Source organism: Acanthaster planci, linkage group LG20 (genome assembly GCF_054643075.1).
Source record: "Acanthaster planci isolate LZ-2023a linkage group LG20, COTS_SCS, whole genome shotgun sequence".
NCBI lineage: Eukaryota > Metazoa > Echinodermata > Asteroidea > Valvatida > Acanthasteridae > Acanthaster > Acanthaster planci.
In genome coordinates this window covers 9,316,505-9,334,751 of record NC_141796.1, presented here as the reverse complement: position 1 = coordinate 9,334,751, position 18,247 = coordinate 9,316,505, and the positions used below count along the sequence as shown (strand labels likewise).

The 18,247-nt window shown below is 44.4% G+C and overlaps 2 protein-coding genes across 9 annotated transcripts in view; both read left to right on the top strand.

The window, feature by feature from the left end:
* Positions 1-18,241, top strand: part of LOC110975062 (liprin-beta-1-like) — a 50,208-nt gene extending 31,967 nt beyond the window's left edge. For 6 of the 8 annotated variants that reach the window (XM_087130246.1, XM_087130244.1, XM_087130247.1 and 3 more), the window contains 16 exons: positions 151-199; positions 694-755; positions 1,246-1,446; positions 1,704-1,913; positions 2,561-2,846; positions 6,232-6,364; positions 6,830-6,967; positions 7,340-7,490; positions 8,331-8,531; positions 9,239-9,361; positions 9,956-10,003; positions 12,827-12,952; positions 14,292-14,480; positions 15,340-15,522; positions 15,756-15,839; positions 16,262-18,241. In XM_087130246.1, the coding sequence (XP_086986372.1) occupies positions 151-199; positions 694-755; positions 1,246-1,446; positions 1,704-1,913; positions 2,561-2,846; positions 6,232-6,364; positions 6,830-6,967; positions 7,340-7,490; positions 8,331-8,531; positions 9,239-9,361; positions 9,956-10,003; positions 12,827-12,952; positions 14,292-14,480; positions 15,340-15,522; positions 15,756-15,839; positions 16,262-16,309 (2,232 nt within the window). In that variant the 3' untranslated portion in view covers positions 16,310-18,241. The remainder of the gene's footprint in view (positions 1-150; positions 200-693; positions 756-1,245; positions 1,447-1,703; positions 1,914-2,560; positions 2,847-6,231; positions 6,365-6,829; positions 6,968-7,339; positions 7,491-8,330; positions 8,532-9,238; positions 9,362-9,955; positions 10,004-12,826; positions 12,953-14,291; positions 14,481-15,339; positions 15,523-15,755; positions 15,840-16,261) is intronic. The other 2 variants (XM_022227171.2, XM_087130245.1) reach the window with 2 other exon arrangements.
* Positions 1-18,247, top strand: part of mettl15 (methyltransferase like 15) — a 112,418-nt gene that overhangs the window by 38,655 nt on the left and 55,516 nt on the right. The gene's annotated exons all lie outside the window — the stretch shown is intronic.

The window sequence follows — 18,247 nt, the reverse complement described above, 5'->3', positions numbered from 1 at the left end:
ACTTGTGGTTGCTTTTTAGGGGGAGGGGAAGGAATGAGCATGCACTGATGACTTCATTTGTTTCCAAGCATGACCGAGCACCGACACAGGAAAAACAAAATTACTAATAAAAAATCCCCTCTTCTCTCGGTATCTGTTTATGTTTCATAGGCGGAGAACGAGAGACTTCACATGGCCAAGAGCAGGGAATCGGACCATGGTTTGTACAGTAGTTTCCAGGGCTTGTCCATGTACACTTCATTCCTTTAATTGGGCCCAGCGAGCTCTTTATTTAGTCTTCTGGCCCCCTCGCGGTTATCCCTTCAAAACACTTTACCCTGATCATGTTTCAGTGTCAGTCTCCTTTGATATTTGGTTATTGAGTTTTGCAGCTTTATTAAATTGGATTCCATCAATTTAGCAGGGAGTCTTGCAGCCACCTTATTTCTCCCTGCTCTTCTGACATTTCTCCCAGCGTCACTTAAATGTTGGTCAATGCTGTGCAAGACCCTGGCTGTGGACAGACAGTCTAGATGCATCACTTGAGCGAACAAATTTATTGGAGTGGAACAAACAGCCCACGGAGGCGTGCACTGAATAAGGCCGCTTCGTAAGCACAGAGCCAGAGACACAGAGTTTAAGAAATGGCCCGCACAGAGACCGCACAACCTCTTCTCCTGTGTTTGACTCGGTTTCCTTGTCCATATTTCGTAGCTTTGGAGGTGGAGAAACTGAAGAGAGCTGTGGAAACCCTCCTGGCTGCAAATCACGAGAAGGTAAATGTTGATGTTGGCATTGGCCATGCAACCCATCTTCCCTCCTGTTGTTTCCCGGGGGGAGGGGAATACAGTAACAAACTCCCCCCCCCCATGGAATGACTAATCAAATGCAGTGATGCTAATAATAACCAAGCCTTTCCCTGATAATTGATTGTTGGCTGTGACAATTTCCTTCCGACTCTTGATCGTGGAAAGTGAAAAGCTGTCTTGGCATGACGACCAAATATCACACCTTGGTCAAGGAAATACCATTCCCCTCCCCCCGAGAAAGAAAATAGATTCAAACTAATTGCAGCAGAACTCGAGCCTTGACCACAAAGAGATGAGAGTTTTGAGACTGACTTGATCTCAAAGACCTGAGACTTTAAAGGGAATAATTCTGACCGCAGGTCCATCAACATCACCATGAACACTGGGCGTTAGCGTTCTTTTTCCTCATGTTTTGAACTGCACAGACAGAGTAAATGCCCTCTCGATTTCCTCACAGGACAAAAAGATCGAAGACTTGAAAAAGACCATCGTGCGGCACCAACGGGTGCAGGAGCTGATGATGAACTCCCCGAGTCGCAGGGTTGATGGCAACTCACTGGAGGACGAGCCAATCCGATCGGACAGCTTCTCCACCAGCAGCTCTGTGGGGCTGGCCGACACGGAGGAAAGCCCCACCAAGAAGGAGAGACAAGCGGAGGTCAGCAGTCCAAAATCGATGCTTTCGTGGACGAATTTGTGCATTTGTCGGCCAAAATAGTCACTCCTTGATTTCTGTAAAAGGACATGGTTTCTAATGTCCTCTTGATTTCTGTAAATAGACAAGATTCCTAATGTGGCCTTCCTGATTTCCATAAATAGACATGGTTTCTAATCCGGTCCTATTGATTTCTGTAAACAGACATGGCTTTATTCTTTTAGTCTTTTCATACTTTTTTATGACATTTCGGATGACAGACACCAGTGGACCTTACAAGTGCGTCCACCACCCCCGACGAAGTGGCCCCCCGGGTGGACTCGCCCATCTCCATGCCGTCGGATGGGAGCACCGATGCAGGCCAGGCCGATTCATTGTCACAGAGGGGGTCACAAGACGAGAGGAAGAACCTCTTGAAGAGGAGATCGGCCAGCCTGGAGGACATCAAGCCGGCAGCGATGACCGTCACGGTGAGTGGAACATTTCTGAGAAAGCGGCACTTGTCAGATCTTGGCTGTCTGTCCGACCTCAGCTTGAGGGTTATGTATCATGAATTCAGTCCCATGACTTTAAGCCCTCCGGCTCAATGTACGTGTACATGTACTTGTAGTTGCTATTATTTTGCCGCAGAAATGTCAAATTGTCTAAAATTCTGAGACAGGTTGGAGTATTGAAGTTTGCTGTGTCTCCCTAGAAATTATCACTGTGCGGGCTCCAAACTTGTAGACTAATCCAATTTACTGAATCAGGTGTTTATTGTCGTGATGGTAGAGCGCCGTACTCAAGTAAACGGTGTTTGGTCAGGCGTATCTAGCTTGGAGTAGTGGTGTGCATATTTTGTGGGTGTCGTAGGTACCCAATCCCACAATTGGAACCGGCACCTGACATTTATCAAACACTTCGTTATCTGCGTCCAACGCCCAGGCCTATGTTGGAGAACTTGCCACTAACTTTGCAAATCCATGACATGTTGGCTCGGGCACCAGGTGTCTGCCAAGCTTCTCTGTTTGTCACCAGTGAGGGCGCTGTCATGCACTTACAGGATGATGATATTCCACCGTGCATAGCCTCAAGTGATGCGTATTTGTCGATGTCTTTATGACTTCTTTCCTTTCAGAACGAGACGAGCTCAGGGATCCACCAGCAAGGCTACAGTACCCTCCCCTCACCCCGCAACAAGAACAGGGAGTTCCAGTTTGCCCAGCCGGCCCCGCCCACTGCCCCGCCCGCAGCCCAGCAGCACCAGCAGCCGCCTACCACCTCCGCCTCTTCCTCTGCCACCGCCACCGCCCTACAAGGTAGCCCAGACTCTAGGCAGGGACGGAAGGACCGGTCGGGGTCCTTCGGTCGGGGGCTGTTTAAGGTCCGAGGCTCCAAAAAGACCTCCAGCGCACCTAACCTGGGTGAGGGTCCTGGCTTTGCATGCATGCACTCATTCACGTTTGCACACCACCCGTCGGCCCAGGCTAGCCAAGGCTACCGATGTGTCAACTCTCACGCTCTAGTCAACGCAGATAAGATTGGCCCGAAGATCATGACATCTTCCGAGCTTGATTCAGAGATGACACTATCAGGTTGCGCTGAAATTTGTGTGAGTTCACTTTCTTGGAAAACCCGCCAATGTTGATGACCTTTCTTCGGAAGGTGAGGGACTAAAAACGAATATGCTGTACTCTCACTTGAAAATGATGTTCCACTAACAGCCTAGACCGAAGAACAATTTAAAACGAAAAGAACTACACATAATCCCAAATTTTCTGAGTTTGTTCACATTCTAAAGTGAGCTTTTCTGAGCTGAGATGTCTTTGCTTTTGATAGCTTGGGCCGTGTTAACTCATCTCATACTGATTTCCAGTTTCTTGATATTCGATGTGTCCCGTTGAATGTCCCTTGTGTCCTCCGTGTGAACTGTGCCGTATAGCATGATTGTCACTTCACTGCCCGAGGGTATGTATGTTTCCAAGTGTGTGACATCCTTCACTGTGAATCCGGAATGAGCAGCGCAGTGCGTGTGAGAGACATTGCTGAGACGCGAGGAAGGCCGCCATGTCTTAGCACACGTTACCTGCATTTGAGCATTAACCCTTTGAATGTGTTCCACGTACATTTGTTCTATGATTCAGTGGCATGATGGTTATGTTGAATGTGTGCTGCCTGAAGGTATGTATGTATTTTGATTTACTAACAAAAGTTGACCACTCACTGTTCTTTGCATGATATAACACCACACCTCAACACTGCATGAAGGTATGTAGGAAGTGAAAAAACTGTACCAGCACAGTACACTATGCATGGCTTCAAACCCGACTTACATGTAGAGAGACCCCAGTCTACCTAAAAACGTTTGAACCAAAGATTTTTTATACCTAAAAACTTGGAAGTGACGTTTGCTTCCTTTTATTGGACTCATAATCACGTCATATTCATAGAAAAATTCTTCCATGTCATGCAGGAAAAATGTGTAGTGGGGTAAGATGTGGACATTTCAGTTCAGAATGATTTTTACCCATTCTGTCAACATTCTGAACTTGTCCAAAAGGGTTCATCAAGTTTAGAAGTCTCTGTCTTTGAGTGATCAAAATTTATATGAAGCCTTAAACAATTCGGGCGCTTCACAGTAGTGCGCCACCAAGAGTTTGCAATGCGTTGGCCAATTGCAACCTGCAAAATCTGTCGACTCTTTTCAAACGCGCATTTGGTCGACAGATTTCGCGCATCGTGATTGGCCGACGCGCTGCAAACTCTTGGTGGCGCACTTTTGTGAGACAGCCGTATTCTGGAAGGTTCCATGTCTATTCTGTACATTCTCGGGGACTCACACAGATTTCAAGGAGGCAAGTACACTCTGTAGTTATCAAACCAAACGACAGAACCTTGAAAATGCACACCTAAACAGTCGGGAGGAGTGTATTAAAACACATTCTATCTTCAAAAGATGAAGGATAGGAACAGAAGCCCGGATGGGGTAAGTGATTGAAACAGTTGCGTGAATCCACCGCCACCATGATCAAAATCATTGCCTCTTTCAAGCTGGCACGCACCTTGCACAAGCGGAGTGATGCGTCATTGCTCTGCACTTCTTTTCTTTTGAGTCCGAGTCCATCTTTGTTCCTTCCAAATCCCATGCCATCCATACCCCGTCACCCGCCCCCTTCTCCCCCGACACCGCCTGTCATGGTCACCCTGAACAACTGGCACCCTCAGTGACTAAAACTTCTAAAAGCGTGAATCCGTAAGTTGAAGTGTGCGCCCTCGCTGGCAAAGGAGAGACAGACTGGTGGGGAGTTTTTCCCCACCAGATTGGTTTACGCGCCCGGCGCACATGCGAAGACCGTACATTCCAACATAAAATGGGCGCGCATGCTCAGCGCGCCCGTGCCAGACGTGCAAAAACATGAGTGCTTGCCGTTTGCCTGTAAAAACACACCCTCTTTTGTTCCCATCCGGAGCAGATATTGACAGGCTCTGTTGGCCACAGAGTGCCTCAGTTTTGTGCACATTCTGTCGAAACCGGACAGCCACATTGCCTACCAGTGGCATATCTGAACCAACAAATACACATCATGTGACCCACAATGGAGTCCATTTTCCTTCCCTGCGCTCCTTTCATGCTTGTTACCAGCTTCCAGCTTTGAGTTGGGTTTCGTTTGATTCCTCTACCATCCTGTTCCTTTCTTCCCACCCCCCCTTCTCCCATCGCTCTGCCTCTCCCCTCCGGCCAGGGAGCTTCCACGCCCAAGTCCCCTTCCTGTAGTTTTTGGCATTGTGCAAAAATGCATCTCATTCAAATTTCTTTTGGTCATGAATATTCAACATGAGTTGTCCCATATTCAAAAGAGGAAGGGTTAATTACCAGTTCTGGCATACTTTTCAAGGTGGACAGATACATGTATGTAATTGATCACCTCATGCATATTCATCAGGGGAGGAGTGACTTGTTCAGATTTATTTTGCACATCACCGGCACAATAATCACTATACATATTCACAAGAGAGGTCACCATGGCACTCACCAGCACATCATGCAGAGCCAAGAGTCCGGCATATTCAATAAGGGGAGGGTTTAAAATGCAAATTTATGAACCTGTAGTAACCCAGTAATTCAATTTTTCCATGACTTGCAACACTTGTTGATAAAGCCGTGTTGAATGAATTTGGTTGCAGCTTCTTAATCACCGCCAGCTTTCCCCAGGTTTTGATTTGCAGTCTGCCCTGCATGCTGTTTGAATTAACTCTTGAACCGTGTTTTTGATACATGTTTTTATCAGCCTTGATCTAGCTCCACAAAGGAATTTGACCGATTCAGCAAGAAATCGTCAGTTTTTTGTAAATTGCAAATCTTTTTGGATACCCTTAAAGTTAGTGGTAGGTTAACGCGGATCCTTAATATAGCTACACATTACCATGCAAAGATGATAGTGGAATTATTTAAAAAAAAATTTTCCATCTGAAATAAGGAAGATGAGAATATTTAAACAATGTTTCTGAGAAATGCTGATCGATAGAAATTACTTTATTGTTAGTTTATGAACGTCTATTGCATAAAAGTTACTCTTCTGCCCATGAGTATGGAGTTCTCGGTCCCAAACAAATATTCCTGTTGAAGGAATCAGTGGATGTGTACAACGTTTAGTCCTAAAGCACACAATTTATTGGCAGTTTTTATCTAAGGAACAAATGATTGCGCATTTATTGTCAATTGTAAGTAGACAAGCGTTATGATAATTGATGTATTTGTGGTCAGTTTGGACTCTCTGTGAACATCTGTCGTTTCCATGGTGACCACAGCTTCCACCGAATCGGACGGAGAGGACATCGTCCGGCGCAATCGGAAGGTGAACTTTTCGGACCTCCCCACGCAAGGAACCCCGCCCTCTGAGAGGAGGAAAAAGAAAGGAGGCATCAAAAAGCTGTTTGGAAAGTGAGCGAATTTTGTTTCTAAAGAGACCTTGGAGCGAGAAAAAGATCAGAAAAAGACCAGCAGTGTATAAAAAACAAAAGTAAAGGTTGTGGGAGACTATTTGATGCAAGAAACCCACACTGTTACAGGTTTCCAGAAAGCACACTTTCAGAAACAGTAGGAAAAGGGTTTAGGTCTTTGCCTTGTGATTGAGGTACGGACTATTAGTACTTTGGCAGGACAGAATTGCAGAGATGTGACGATATGTGATGTCTGAAGTGTCCTGTCACGGGCACCGTAACTAAGCAGTGCAGCACGCCGCAACACACTGCAGCTATCACCACACTCTTGATACTGCTGCTGCCACCACAGTATACCAGTATACACCACGACCTTGTCACGTTGTGGTACAGTGTAGTACCGAGGTTCTTGCCTTGCGGTGTGTGGTGTTAAGTTGTAGCTGTGATGTTGTCTTTTCATTGTCAGGTTGAAGAGGAGCAACTCTGCCTCCCTGACCTTTGAGGACGAGGAGGAGGAGGATGTGCCGGTGGAGTTCCGTCGTGGCGGCCGGTTCAGGGCCACGGCCGGACCCAGACTTGGATGGACTGGGCTGCGTGTCAACAGGTGAGGAGCCGTGTCCTCAGTCAAGCTCATTGCTGTCCCCTTGTATGTCCTGTCTCAACTAAGTCTAAAAGTGGAGTGCACAGCTAATGGGGTTGACTTGTGAGAAACACCCTTTGTCATTGATCACTTGAATGGCTTGGAATGTTACTTGACTTGTGATGGACTACTGAGGACTGGTGATGGAGTTCAGAGGACTCATGATTGACCAGCGAGGACTTCTGATGGATGTCTGAGGACTTGTGATGGATTTAACTACAGAACTGCTGAGTAGTCCATGCTCAAAACGGTGAAATTTTTTGTAGCCCTGTCCTGACAGTAGCTCGCACTTTATGCATGGATCTGGCATCTTTTGTCTTTGTTTTTTTTTTGCAGAGATATTGACGCCCCTTTTGCCAAGTGGGAGGGTGATCAGGTGGCAGCCTGGCTGCATGAGATGGGCCTGGGCCAGTACATGTCCATGTGTCGCGTCTGGGTCAAGAATGGCGCTACACTCCTCAAAGCCTCACCCCTGGACTTAGAGAGGGTAAGACTCGGCCATCATTTGGACCAATTTCTACCCATTCTTGTCTGGCCTGGTGCTGCGAAATGTTGATCATGTACTAGCCTCCAAGGCGGGTTCACTTTATGTAACTGGTGCCCGATTGACTTGTGGTTGACTTGATGGCTTGTGAAAGGTTTGTAATTGACTAGTGATGGCTCGCAATTGAATTGTCATTGACTTATGATTGACTTACGATTAGCTTGTGATTGAATTGTAATTGACCTACGAGCGAGTTAAGATAGACTTCTGATGACGTATGATTGATTTATGATTGACTCTGATGACTTATGATTGATTTATGATTGACTTCTGATGACTTATGATTGATTTATGATTGACTTCTGATGACTTATGATTGATTTATGATTGATGCTGATGACTTATGATAGATTTATGATTGACTTCTGATGACTTACAATTGATTTATGATTGATGCTGATGACTTATGATTAGCTTGTGATTGAATTGTCATTGACCTATGAATCAGTTACAATAGACTTCTGATGACCTGCGATCGAATTTTTATTGACTTATGATTGATTTATAATTGACCTCTGATGACTTACGATTGATTTATGATTGACGCTGATGACTTATGATTAGCTTGTGATTGAATTGTCATTGACCTATGAATCAGTTACGATAGACTTCTGATGACCTGCGATCGAATTGTTATTGACTTATGATTGATTTATGATTGACTTCTGATGACTTACGATTGACTTTTGATGACTTGAGAACACCTGTGATTGATTTATAGTGAATTGTGATAACTCGCTTACAACCTAAGAAGCTCCCCCCCTCCCTTCCTTGTTCTCTCAGGAGCTGGGTGTCAGGAATGTCCTCCATCGCAAGAAGCTCCAACTGGCCCTGCAGGCCATGGGCTCGGAGGAAGGGGACAGGTTCAAGGGCCTGGACCACAACTGGGTGACCCGGTGGCTGGACGACGTAGGTCTACCTCAATACAAAGATGCCTTCAGTGAAGCTAGGATTGATGGGCGAATGCTGCACTACCTGACCGTGGTAAGCGTCAGAGACAGAAATGACAGGTTTACATTTTTACCACTTTGTGCGGGGGCACTCAGTTTCTTGCCCATAGGCTTTATACACGAAACCGAGAGCTTAAAATCAGACAAAAGAGCTGGGCCTTTTAACAAAAGACTGTACTCGGGAATTGCCAACATGTTTCCAGTTGTCAATAGCGGAGGAAATCCGTCATTGCTTTGAAAGATTATACCACAGTTTGTGGCATTCGGCGAAAGCGGATTACCCCGGGAGACAAAAGCACTCCAGCTATGAACGATACAATACCGCTGCAGGCTAATCTGGCCCCTATTGAAAAGATGCCAGTAGTGTACTGTGCCGGATTCGGGAACAAAAGAAATTTACATCACACCGCACAATCTTGGCTCATTTTACGAGGCGGCAGGGCCTGGCTGAAATGCTCAGGCATCAGTAGATGTTGTCTATCAGATTAGAGTAGCCACCAAGCAGTCATTCGTGTGGGTGTAAACGTCCAGTAAATGAAGTTATGATTTTTTGAAGAATTTTGGAAACGGAAAATCTTAAAAATCCCCCAGTTCTACGTCATGCAACTTCAAATAACACCCTTTTTACATTTGAGTTGAAATTTAGCATGTCTGTGTACAGTCATCCAACAGTGCTAAAATGGTTGCACCCTTGCGACAGTGATTGGTTCTTATTTTGGTTGTCCTTGCTGTCTGTTTCAGGATGACCTCCTTCTGATGCGAGTGACCAGCGGCATGCATCACGTCAGTATTATGCGGGGAATCCAGTGTCTCAGGCTGCACAACTTCCAGCCCAATTGCCTGCGACGTCGACCGACAGACGAAGTAAGTTCTTGTCTTCTTACCTACCCCACCCCCACAAATCAAAGGAAACTATCAAGGCACGACAGCCGAGTTTGTAGTGGTTGTGCATACCTACCATATCAGATTTCAACCATCTTTGACCAATTAATTGTCATTCACCGCGGCTTTCCATCATGTACATGTTCATCAAAGGGCAAAGCAAATTTATTTTGGTCGGTAGTAGGTTTAGGATGTAAAAAGAACATTACTTTCTCATTAATAACAGTGGGAATCAACCATCCCTGAGGAGCATGTAATGAGTGCCAGTGTCATTTTGTGCACATTCTGTTGAAAAAAAGTTGCATACATTTCCAGAAGTTAGTTCCCAAAGCGGTGTTGCATGCAGTTTATATCCTTCATGGGATCCAGTAACTAGTTCACATGTTATAAGTACTCTTTAGCGTAGCTTCCAGTGACTTTTAGAATTACAACGTGCCGGTTCTTCAAATTTCAGGTACCAGTGGAAGACTGTGACCCAGCAGTAGTTTGCTTACAGTTTGCACAGTTTCTCTTTTTTTCCAGATTTTTGTCTTTACAGTTATTATTCAGCTGATTACCATCTGTTTCTTTTCACAGAATTGGTTTACCGAGGTTAAAACAATGCCCCCCTGGAGTTCAGAATTGGTAAACAAAACAAGCAAACACACAAACCAACGGTTGGGGCATGCTCAGTGTGGATTTTGGTCGTTGCTGTTGCACGGTTGTTAACTCGCAGATCTGAAAATGGGACATGTTCAGTAGACTGGCCTGTATTTTCGCTCCATGAAATTGCAGAACGCCATTTGCAAGTACACCTGAAACGTGCAGGGTTGCTTTGTGTTGCACTGCATTGTGGGATAGCTTGTGGGCCAAAAAATGGGCATGGGCGATCTTTATGCTCAAAGAGTCCCGACTATCTTTAAGTGGGTGCCTGCAGTCATTCATAGCATTTGATTACGGAATGTGTCTGTTGGGTTGGCAGGTCTTTTTGGGACCAGAGTCAAGTTGAAGTTAAGCGGTAATGAAACCGTTTGAATTAACTCTTGAAGTGAACTGCAGATCAGGACTAATTCTGGGGGCAGGTGTGACATGAATCGGGAAACGGGCAGAGTTTCCATTAGCTCTTTAGGGACGCGAGCCGGTCGTATGCAGTCCTTTGAGAAAGTAATAATCTGGTGTGAGTTTGGATTTGGGAGTGAATTAGACTTTAAAACTCGTTGATTTCTGGCTACTGGAGCAAATTGTGGCCGATCTGTTCCATTTTGAGATCTGCGTTTGCCTTGGTGATGTTCAGTGTGTTGTATGTCCAAATCCATAAAGAGTATCAGTGAATTACGTATGGCTAGAAACTTCACGTGGTGGTCTGCGATATACCGGTAGCTGCCTGATATCTGTCATCATACTCATAGCAAGAACCAGTTTGTTCTTAACTTGTTGCTCTAAGAAATTGACAAATGCCCGGCAGATTCACTCTTTTGGTTTATCCTACTTACCTTTGACAACGGACAGTCCCTTTAAGTTTAAATCCAGCCATATGGTAATGCACAGTTAATACTTAACCTTGGTGCTGTCTGTGTGTACAGTGCATACATTGCTTAAAGGAACTGAGTGTGTTCCATGGAGAGCTATAAAATGCGGTGGTGTACATGTAATTTATGTTTTTTGGTTTGGAAAAAATTGTTAGATATGAGAAAAAGAAGAAAAAGAATTGATTTGGAAGGGGAGGGGCCACTGTGGTAGGTGCTCTTTGATCGTGAAGTCAAAGAGAAGTTTTTTCCTCTCGAAACGGTATGCAAGAATTGGCAAGAACCCTTGTGAGTGATCTTAATGTTGTAGAGTTTGGAAAGTAGTAGCTCTGAGCATGGTGATTATTTTTTTGGGGTTCACTTCCCTTTTTTTAGTTACATTGTCAGTATTTGTGGAGATTATTTTCTGAGTTAGTGAGATACAGAGTAGTCTTGTCAGTTCCTTTAAATACTGTAGCTTCACCTCTGCATGGCCCCCGAGGAACGCTTTCAAGAATGTCAAATGTGCATAGATGCTACATGTATGTCCAGAAGGCATCTTTGGACAGGTGTCAGACTTAATCAATTACCAATCTGCAGTTGTAATCATCAGCTTTGTTCTACAGTTTAATTTTTTTATCGTCTCCCTTGCTCCCAGAGTACAATTACTTTCTGCATTGTCTCTTCTAAAAGGCCATCTTCCCGAGTGCCTAACCGACTGCCTTGCATTGTCACTGGTCTTGCTTCATGTACTGGTATTGCCATTCTTGTCAACTGTGATTGCTCTTTCCATTTCCATCGAGGCCGCCATCATCATATTTCATCTTTGTCATCAATGTCGTCATCTTCGTCTCCATGTTTATCATCTTCATTGTCATCGTCATCGCATCACCCTCCCTTTTTTCCCCATTTCAGCCATTTTCCCCATGATATTTTTTTTCATCTGTACTTGTACCTGTTCATTTGTTGCGGTAATCTTGAAGACGTGCGGTTTCAGGTATCACATGGTGACATTCACAGTGTTTGTCAGGGGATTTTGCTTTTCCCTCTGATAGTTTACAGCAGGTGAAGAGGTAGAAGATTTCACCTGTGGTGGGGTTTATTGAGGCATATACAGATCGTATTTAAGGGTAAAAATTCCAGAAATCAGGGGTCCATTTTTGTGTGTGTCCCTGTCACATCTAGGATGTGATTTTGTATTAAAGTTCAGAACACATTTTCTAATTTCCAAGAGTGATTGATTAATGCAAATGACCTGCCAAACAAAGTGATAGTTTGAAATCAATTCTGGTGACATTTCCATGTCAAATAACAAAGGTCAGATGTAACAGGGACACAAAAATGTCACACTTTTGGACCCCTAATTTCTGGAATTACCCTCAACTCAGCGTTCCATAGTAACTTGATGTTACACCCTCCTGGTTTTTGCAACACTTGGCCAAATTTCTGGAACATATTGCCAAATTTATGTTCAATTTTAATCAAAGATTTGGCAACATAACGAGTTGAGGAATATTGATATCTTGCAGCAGTGGATCCATTGTAGCCTTTAATGTGATTTTCCGAGAGGCAGGGTTGCTCACACTGGAAGGTGGAGGAATATTCAAGCACATCTTTTATTGGGGGGGGGGCTTGAATCAGCTCTGTTGTTTTTTGGCTCGTTCCTGGAGGATTTTTGCAGATTTAAGGAAGGTGAACATTTGGTTTCTTTACTTGATGCGGGGCATAGTAGCTGTTGACAGCACAGTATACATGTGCATGGAATTTGCCGTGAGGTCACACTCAATTTTGAATGATTCGGATTCAGAAAGATCCCGACAAAAAGTGCCAAAGGAGTCACCGGTCTTTGAACTCACTTGAGGGAATTAGGAGGTCAAAGAGAGATTGACAAGTTTGAATCGGACAGAGCATGCTTTCACCTCCACTTCTGTTATCTTTATTTTCCTGTGTGATACCTTAATAGCCTTATGAAGCAGGGCGGGAAGTCATGCTGTGGACAAACCACCGAGTGATGGAGTGGCTCAGGACGGTGGACCTGTCCGAGTACGCCCCCAACCTCAGGGGCAGTGGCATCCATGGGGCTCTCATGGTAAGCAACAGAGGTCTTTATCAGTGTTGTAGTTGGCACCTTTTGGGACCGTCACAAGACCCCCCACAAGACCATCACAAGACCCCCACAAGACCATCACAAAACCTCACAAAAATCAACATGAGACCGTCACAAGACCTCCACAAGACCCCCACAAGACCGTCACAAGACCTCCACAAGACCCCCACAAGACCATCACAAAACCTCACAAAATCAACATGAGACCGTCACAAGACCTCCACAAGACCCCCACAAGACCGTCACAAGACCTCCACAAGACCCCCACAAGACCGTCACAAGACCTCCACAAGACCCCCACAAGACCATCACAAGACCCCCACAAGACCCCCACAAGACCCTCACAAAACCTCACAAAATCAACATGAGACCGTCACAAGACCTCCACAAGACCCTCACAAGACCGTCACAAGACCTCCACAAGACCCCCACAAGACCATCACAAAACCTCACAAAATCAACATGAGACCGTCACAAGACCCCCACAAGACCATCACAAGACCATCACAAAACCTCACAAAAATCAACATGAGACCGCCACAAGACCTCCACAAGACCCCCACAAGACCATCACAAGACCCCCACAAGACCCCCACAAGACCATCACAAAACCTCACAAAATCAACATGAGACCGTCACAAGACCTCCACAAGACCCTCACAAGACCATCACAAAACCTCACAAAAATCAACATGAGACCGTCACAAGACCTCCACAAGACCCCCACAAGACCTTCACAAGACCCCCACAAGACCATCACAAAACCTCACAAAATCAACATGAGACCGTCACAAGACCTCCATTCTGAATTCAAGTCACAGTGTTTTCAAATGAACTGCAAAGAAGCATTCCTTTGTCATTGTACACCCTGTTAATACTTGTGACTGGTCCTTAGTCTGGTCTTGTGAACGGTCTTGACTACGACACTGGTAGTGGAGTACTACATAGGTACTTCACTAGTTATCCCAGGTAATTTCCACGTACATTCTCCACCAACAATGGGTGAACAATAAAGAAGGAAGGGCTTTACAGAGTATTTGAATAGAATGTAGTTCATGTTAAGGCTGGAGTACTTGCAAAGTACTCGAGTCAGTTGTGAATCCATATGAAGTACTCCACTTCAACCCTGGCCTTCATATGACCACCAGAACCGTTAAGGCTGCCTGGCGTTGGGTAGTAAGACTGCATTCCCAGTGGGTATTCAGTGGTTATGACTAAGGTTTTCGCTGTTGGTATGCTGCACAGAACGGCCGCAGCTCGAGGTAGCAACTGAGAATGCCAAATTGGGTGGTTAGTATCATCCATATCCCTTGTTATCCAGGTCCTAGAGCCGCGCTTCACAGCAGAGACCCTGGCCACCACCCTCTGCATCCCCAACGCCAAGTCGCTCCTCAGGAGGCACCTCAGCACCCACTTTGTCTCCCTGGTGGGCGGCCAGATCCAGGCCCAGAAGCGGGAGACGGAGAAGTCCTCCAACTTTGTCCCACTCAGCGCTCTCTCCAAAGTCAAGGTGGGCAGCCTTTGAGGCTTGTTATAGAACACACAAGTATTGCAAAGATATGGGAGACTACAGACCTTTATCCTAATGCGGCCATGTTTGTCTTGTTTCCTGTAGACCTGTTTGCAATAGCAATACAACTTCACATATTGATGAAAGGGAACAGACTAGCTTTTCTGTCCAGCTTCAATTTGGTTACATCGCCTTGAATGGTAGAAAAGCAAGATGGCTGCCCCATGATAGAGGTCAATTCTGTACAATGTGGCTCACTAGGCTGGTGTTTATTTGTTTTTCCTTTGGACTAACCGGGTGAAGATATTTCTGTTCCCTGCTCTACGTGTCATGTCAATCAATTACACACTAGCTGTGGTACCTGTTTATGCACATGGCTGAAGAGTAGTAAGATGGGGTAAAGTAGCTTGCTTAAGGACACAACATTTGGCCAACAGCTGATCACGTCACACTACCCGCATGTACCCACTATTTGCTCTTTGCATGCTGCTGCCATAGGCAAGCAGAGCCTCGATCTCGATCTTTACAAAAGCCGGTTCAGTGTCGTTTGGTAATTCTGCGCGTGCCGCATCAGCTCTTGAACAGCGCGATTGGATAAAATTTGGAAAGCTGCGTTGATGCGATTCTACAAGCTGTCGGATTGAGGCTCTTAATGCGTGCGGCGGCAGCATGCAAAGAGCGAATGAAGCCACACCTTCCTGCACAAACTGCTCAGGTGATCTGCAAGTGCAGTGGTGATTGGCGAGTAAAACAAGAAAAATATTTTGAGACCTAAGAAATCAAAATTTATCTGCTGCCTTCAAGACAACTTTAAAAACTACAGTGATCAAAACCTCAGGTTTTCCGTTTCTGCCTGCAGCCCAAAAAGCGGCCCTTTGGTGGTCGCCCCAAAAAGAAAGGCATGGAAGAAGAGGACTACGTGTGCCCCATGAACCTGGAACTGCCCCCGGGGCTGCAAGGGGTGCAGAACGGGACCAAGCCATCCCCGAGCTATCGGGTGGAGGTGCGGAGTGCCGGCAAGGTGCACCGGCAGGGAGACGAGGTAGGTCTGGCCGGAAAGGCAATCTCGGTGTTCTCTTGACCAGAAGGTCGTGAAGTAATGAGTGATGTTCACTTAAGTCATATTTGGTGTGCCTCGTGACCTTCAAGTTAAAATCTGACCATGTAACTTCAAAGGTGATTCTCTCTGCAGCTAAAAAAGATCATGGTCAATGCATCAGTAAATGTTGTTATAAGAGAAATGATTATCTTGACTGTTTTTTTTTTTTTTTTCAGACAAGTGCTAGCTCCCCCGACTCGGCTGATGGCACCCCTCCCAGTCAGATTGGTGTCTACTCTGAAGAGATCAACACCCTCACGGTGAGGCATCAGACCCTAATTATGCTAGTGTTGTGGTTACTTGACAAGCACTTAGCATTAGTACCTATTACTAGTACTTCACTTCAGTACTCAGCATTAGCACTCAGTACTAGTACTTAACACTAGTACTTGGAACTAGTATTTTTACAACTAACAATGGGTGAACAACAGACGAATGTTTGCTACAGTGTGGATAAACAGATTTAGACTCCCTTAAACTTGAGTGCTAGTGATGTACTTTTCAAAAGTTGTAGAGTACTTTTGAACTAACCGTGAGTGCATGTAAAGTACTTGACTGCAACACTGCTTGACAAGTGCTTGAATGCCACTCAGTAACACAGCACAACCCAAGATGTACGAATCAGCATTTTGAAAAATGTGGTAATGAACAGACTCAACTGGTTTTCTTTTTTTTTACTCAGAACATGTTGAACGACGACCAGGCGGAAAATGGTGGCACCAACGTTTGAACGACACATCAGGGAAACAAGACGTAAAAATCATAACTTCAGCAGGATTCATAGCAACACACTGGGCTTCCAACTGGAAAAATAAATATTTATGCGGGAATCTGTACAGTTCTGGAGTTTCTACATTGACCGACGCAACTTCATTTTGTTGGTTCGGTGGCTACAATCTGACCCGCTCTTCTCTCAACCCCTTCAAAGGAAGGCATCGCCAAGTCGGTCGAATGTCTGTAACTTCTATCCAGTTTTGTTTCTGACTGAGAACAGCCCCGACTACCAGGATGGAGTAAGTTAACTAATTATTTATACTTGGTGTGCAGTGATGGGCATTCTTTGTTACTAGAAGAAATTCCTGTCTCTTTTGAGCTTGCCAGGGCTAAAGACTGCCCTCTTTAGCCTACGCACGGAGCATATAGCAGGTCTAAGACTTGTGAAGAACAAGGTGGTAACGTTTCTTGTTTCACAACTCTTGGGGTGGCTCCACATACTCAGTTTGTAAATTGCAAAAAGCCGAGATACCGAGAAGTGATCTTGACGCACAGATTCAACACAAGAAATACTTCAGCCGAGCAGCAGGAGGCAAAATAGATTTCTCAGGTAAGACTTTCCGTTGTCCCTGGTGTCTCACACAATGTGCACAAAAGTGAACTTTTTTTCAACCGCGTTGGAAGTCGCTGATCTTTGTGTTGAGTTGGGAGGCCTTGAAGCAGGAGTTGGATCATTTTGATTTCAAGAAATCGGATAAGTATGAATGAACTTTATGCAAGTCAGTTGTACAATAATGGATGTGAAATATCCACTGTAAATTTTTTTCATCATTTTGATCAGTCAGCACTGTATTTAGCACAACTTAAGCAACTTTCATTTGGCCTTATCTAGTGTAATTTATCCTACCTTCACCGTGACTCGTGTAAAATACCATTTTTTGTACATTATTTGCAGCATTAATGATTTTTATTTAGATCGCGCTCTGTAATGGCTTTTTAACCTTAACCTTTTTTAGACTTTGTGTAGCTTTAATCTTGAACAGCGTAATGAAAAAAATGGAAAAGGAGCTGGGCAGAGTAGAATTATTAAAAACATTTTTAAAAAATTGTTTGCTGTTTTTCTTCAGGAAAAATGTGCACAGTTAATGCTTAAAAGGCAGAAACTGGATGTCCAAACAGACAGTAGATTTGCATACACTGATTCAGTGCTAGCCTTTGAATTTCATATTTTCGAAATGTTACTTTGAGGAAAATCTCCAAGTTATAGTTACAAATGTTAATAGGATTGAGCTTTTAACGTTGGTTTTCACAAGCCGAGATGCAGTCTGTCAGTATTTGGCAGCACTCGTTTTAGACTATGCACCGAGTTTTGCAATGTTGGACATTTTCGCGGACCCTTTTGGAAATGTCTGTGTATGCGTGACTGCTTGAGAAAGATTTTTTTTAGGAATTTTCCCAATCTCCCAAATTCTGGGGTCAGACTTTTTAGAGATATTGCTGTTTGTGTTTCATAAAAGCACAAATGTATCAGTTCATTAGGTACTTTTTATCCATTTTTACATCAAAGGAAACTGATACTTTTTCTATACCAAGTTTACATGTACTTCCAGTGCAACTGTTTTTAATGGGTTAGACTTTTTAAAAAACAAATTTCTTCCAAAAGAATTGATGTGTGTTCGTGCTTTATCAAAATAAGGACCAAGTTTGAAAATGGCATTCTGGGCTTTCAGTATTGAGAGAGGGGAAACCTTATCAATACATAATACAGTGCACATGTTGGCATTGATATTAAAGTATGCTTTTTTATGTCGTAAAACAATTTTCACACAATTATAAAGCAGCATTGAATACAGATTTAAAAACAAACAAACCATGAATGTAAATACACGCAAATAATTAGAGGCAATCCTGAAATGCAGAAACACTGGACTTGTTCCTTATTTTGATAGACCAG